This window comes from Crinia signifera, chromosome 3 (assembly GCF_055691185.1).
Source record: "Crinia signifera chromosome 3, ASM5569118v1, whole genome shotgun sequence".
Lineage (NCBI taxonomy): Eukaryota > Metazoa > Chordata > Amphibia > Anura > Myobatrachidae > Crinia > Crinia signifera.
In genome coordinates, this window is record NC_139219.1 from 287770219 (window position 1) to 287775042 (window position 4824).

The 4824-nt window shown below is 43.3% G+C and overlaps 1 protein-coding gene across 1 annotated transcript; it reads left to right on the plus strand.

The window, feature by feature from the left end:
• The first annotated feature begins 1439 nt into the window (after positions 1-1439).
• On the plus strand, positions 1440-4609 carry LOC146062755 (alpha-1,4-N-acetylglucosaminyltransferase-like). Its single transcript, XM_083174789.1, has 2 exons — positions 1440-1898; positions 3841-4609. Exons 1-2 carry the CDS (start codon positions 1449-1451, stop codon positions 4426-4428), a joined length of 1038 nt encoding a protein of 345 aa, XP_083030915.1. The 5' UTR covers positions 1440-1448; the 3' UTR covers positions 4429-4609.
• The last annotated feature ends 215 nt before the right edge of the window (positions 4610-4824 follow it).

The following is a 4824-nucleotide window of genomic DNA, read 5'->3' on the forward strand; positions in this document are numbered from 1 at the left end:
GTGAATATTTGTAATTGCAGACTATTGGCTGCGATTGGCACACTAGGGGCATCCTCCCAGGTGCCAATTCAATAGCCGTCTCATGAAAACAATCTGCGGTGCAGAAAATGAAACTTCCATTTCCAGTTGGAAAAGGCCATGCCACCGGAATTTGTAACTTCCGATTTCTGGTGGAACACTTCACTGGAATTAGGATGTGGTGTATGAGCATGACATGAGTGCACACAGTAGGACAGGAAGTGACACTCAGAAATATAGGTACCTATAATATATAGAACCTATACTGTAAATATTCCTAAAGGATCATTTACCCTCCTTACAGGACTGTTAGTGTGCCAAGAGGACTGAGGTTGGGAATCCCTGACCTAAAGGCCCCCATACACTAGGGTGACTTGTCCTTAGGACAAGTCGCCCCCGACTTCCCCCTGAGCTTCCCCGGCTGCTCCCCGGGGGAGCTTGATTAGATTGGCACTTGATGTGCCATTTTTTACATGTGATAAATCGTCTCGATTTATCACATGTAAAAAACCCGGGGAGCAGGGGGGGGCTACAGAGGTGGGAGCAGGGGGGCTGGGGACGCTGCGGGGGACACCTCTGCTTCCTCCGCTGCTGGGGACGCTGCGGGGGACAGCGTCTGTGCGGTGAGGCGGTAGAGGGAGCAGGGGGGGCTGGGGATGCTGCGGGGGACACAGGCGGCATAGAGCCGGGCAGGGGGAGCCGGCGGGAGCTGTCAGTGCTAGAAAAAAAAAGCCTATACAATGAATGGGAAGCCTGTGATTGGCTGAGCGCTCTCTCAGCCAATTGCTGACTGGCTGAGAGAGCGCTCAGCCAATCACAGGCCGCCCATGCATTGTATGGGCTTTTTTTTTATTCAATACTGACAGCTCCCGCCGGCTCCCCCTGCCCGGCTCTATGCCGCCTGTGTCCCCCACAGCGTCCCCAGTCCCCCCTGCTCCCTCTACCGCCTCGCCGCCCCACTAGTAGGTCCCAAGTCAGGTGGTCGGACCTGCAGCAGGTCCGACCACCCGACGCAGATCCGATGCGCACGGGACCGCGCATCGGATCTGAGGGGACATCAAAACTAGCCGATTTTGGTCCGATTTCGGCCAGATCCGACTGATCTGGCTGAAATCTGACCAAAATTGGCTAGTGTATGGGGGCCTTAAGTAGATACAATTAGTGAGTACATTATATAAGTGATACATGGATGATACAGTATGATATATAGGAAGGATAATTAAAGTGATAAAAAAAACTGAACATGTAAATAAGATCAAACACATTAAAGTTTATTAGTCTATTAAAATATTTTTATGATTAAACATTTTCCATAGTTATGGTATGGCACGACAAATTATAAAATCCTTGACTGACATAAATTTGTTTCATTCTACAGCTTAACCTTCTGCTATCCCATGATGTGGAAGAAACTAAAGATATTCATCATAATGCTTTTAATAGCAGCTTTTGGCTTTCTTTGTGGAACTATTGCTAAACAAAAAAACACATACATCATGGATTTCCTCAGTTCCAATGACTTAATATCAGGATTGTTAAACACAGAGAAAAGCTTCCTTCATATAGACAACAAAGATAGAAAATCCATCGGACCAGCCGCTGTTCTACGCCAAGGAAATGGAATCTTATTCATGGAGACCACTGACAGAATGGATCCACCATCCTTGGTCTTGTGCGTGATTGAGTCAGCGGCTCGGGTCTACCCTGACAGACCTGTGGTCTACTTCATGAAAGGACTGGATGACATAAACACAGTGGACGACGAGAACCGAATTCGGAAACATTTCCCCACTCTTTCATCTTTTGATAATATTTACATCTTCCCTCTGAGAATGGAGGAATTATTTACTGACACACCTCTTCTGCCATGGTATAAGAAGGTATGCATTAATATACGTAGAGAGATTTGTATTTGCATATTATAAGGTAGTATTATTTTGGTTATACTATAGAAGGACAATGCTTTCATTGACATGTGAGGAATAAGAAGATATCTCCATATGGTGAAATACCGTTTTAATGAAGACACAAAATTTTGTGTCTTCATTAAAACGGTATTTCACCATATGGAGATATCTTCTTATATATTCTCTATACACGGGATAAATATGGAGGAATAAGGAGGACCACATTTGAAGACCTGGCTTCCAGATTCACTAACCACATGCGCAGATTGTCTACTTAATTGGTGGACAATTCATTAGGGTACGGTTCCTATCAAAATACACCACTTGGAATTTATTTATACATCCTTTATTTTATGGTTTTACACTATATCATTGTCTTTTCCTCACATGTCATATGAGTAACCCTTTGAGACATATGTGAAGGAGTGATACAAAGAAGGAGCGCCTGAAAGAACTGTCGGTATTTTGTCTGTTGTGGTTCAGTGTGTTCTATAATGTCTAGCAGGTATTACAGCGTGTGCCATAATGTGTAATGGGCATTACAGAGTGTGTCATAATGTATAATTGGCATTACGGTGTGTAGCCTTATATGCAATGGGCATTTCGGTGTGTTCCATAATGTGTACTGGACATTACAGTGTGTTCCGTAATGGGAATTACAATGTGTAGCCTTATATGTAAAGGGCATTACAGTGTATGGGACAATGTTTAATGGGCATTATGGCGTGTAGCCTTATATGTAATTGACATTATGGTGTATGACACAATGTGTATTGGTCATTACGGTGTGTGCCATAATGTGTAATGGGCATTATGGGGTATAGCCTTATATGTAATGAACATTACGGTATATGACACATGTGTAGTGGGCATTGCTGTGTATGGCACAATGTGTAATGGACACTACGGAGCGTCCTCTAATGTGTAATGGGAATTAACTTGTCATTTTTTTTATTATTATGTACTGTAAGTTACTTTTGTATTCATGTCCTGTCTCTTTCTCGCCTCTCTTTTCCTGACACCCTATTTGGTACTTGTTTCCTAGCACGGCCACAATCGCCGGCATCGCGGGTCATTTATAATGGTATGCGATGCGACCGACACGATGCCCGCGATTTGCCATTGAAATGCATTGAAAATGTGAAAATCGCGTCGGTCGCATCGCATGCGGCCAAAAAAAGCATGGGATGGTACCGACGCGATGCCCGCGATTTTCCATAGGGAACAATGTAAAATGCCTCAATTTACCCAAATAAACATTGGGAACAATGTTAAATAGGCCAGAGACCCCCCAAAAAAACCCTGAACAGTGAAATGGCCCCCCCAAAAATTGTTAACGCCACCCCACGATCAACGTGAACCCAAAGCGTGGCGAGCGCAGCGTGCCCGCGAGGGGCGGTGGTACGCGTCCTCCGACCTTTTCATACCCCCACTATCCACGTCGGCGTGGAGTTGAGAATAGAAAGTGTGGCGAGCGCAGCGAGCCACAGAGCCGGAAGCATGGCGAGCGCAGCGAGCCCCGCGAGGGGACGCGGATACCTATGAAGCCCGCGAGGGGACGCGGATACCTGTGATCGCAATTTTTCTCTCATTACCCTCACTTTTTCCTCTGCCCCCTATGGGGCATTTTAGAGACAATGGTGCATATGTGTGTATGGGGGGGGGGGGGGGCTTTTCAAGATTTTGCTATGGGGCCCTCAAAGTTCTAGTTACACCCATGGCCTTGTTATTTATAATATTGAGATACATCATTCAAGCATCCCCTAATTCTTCAAAAAGTTGCTTCATGTGAATGTTATATAATACAGCACATGAGTATGTCATGCAACCTAGGGTTATTTTCATGATTTAAAGACTAGTCATGTGCAATTTTTATTTATTACTCTCATACCACTTTATTTTTCTGCATTTCTAGGTAGACCCTAAGAAAGAACGTTACTGGACACATGTTAGCTCAGATGCCTGCAGATTTGCTCTGATATGGAAATATGGTGGCATTTACATGGATACGGATGTTATTTCCCTTCGACCCATTCCTAATGATCACTTTGTAGCTGCTGAGCACTCCAAATCTACCAGCAGTAGTGTTATGGGGCTCCCCCCACATTATAATGTGACATGGGAGTTCATGGAAAACTTTGTACAAAACTACAGAGGTGATTTATGGGGACACCAAGGACCAAAAGTCTTCACACGTGTTGTGAAGAGGTTGTGTGGCATCACAATATATACATCTGCGGATGATGGCATGTGTGCAAATATGTCTTACCTTCATCCTAATCGTTTTTATCCTTTTCCATATTCATCTTGGAAAAAGTATTTTGAAGTGTGGAAGGATTTACCAACCTTTCCTAAGTCTTATGCCTTACATCTCTGGAACTTTATGAACCACGGAGGTAAAACCATGGTACCTGGAAGTAACACACTGGTGGAACATCTCTATCAGAAACAATGCCCCTCCACCTATGGAGCAATTCTGAGGAATAAAAGCATTCATGCTTAGCAATGGATATTCCATCTGCAGCATATTTACTGTATGGATGACTCAATTATATGGTGCAATACATTCCAGTACATGCTTATAATATATCCCAAGAACTACATACAGATGGGTCCTCGTTCATCTGCAGTCACACCAAAACAGCCACTCTTAACATGGCAGGACACAGCAGAATCTTCTAGCATTGGGCACATTTTTGATTCTTTTATTCCAAAAAATGTCTTAGTTGTATTGCAAGATGACTAGGATGCACAATATTAATTTCATATAGTATATTACATATATATATATATATATATATATATATATATATATATATATATATATATATATATATATATATATGTATATGTGTGTGTGTGTGTGTGCGTGTGTTCAACTGAGTCCCTGAATCTGTAC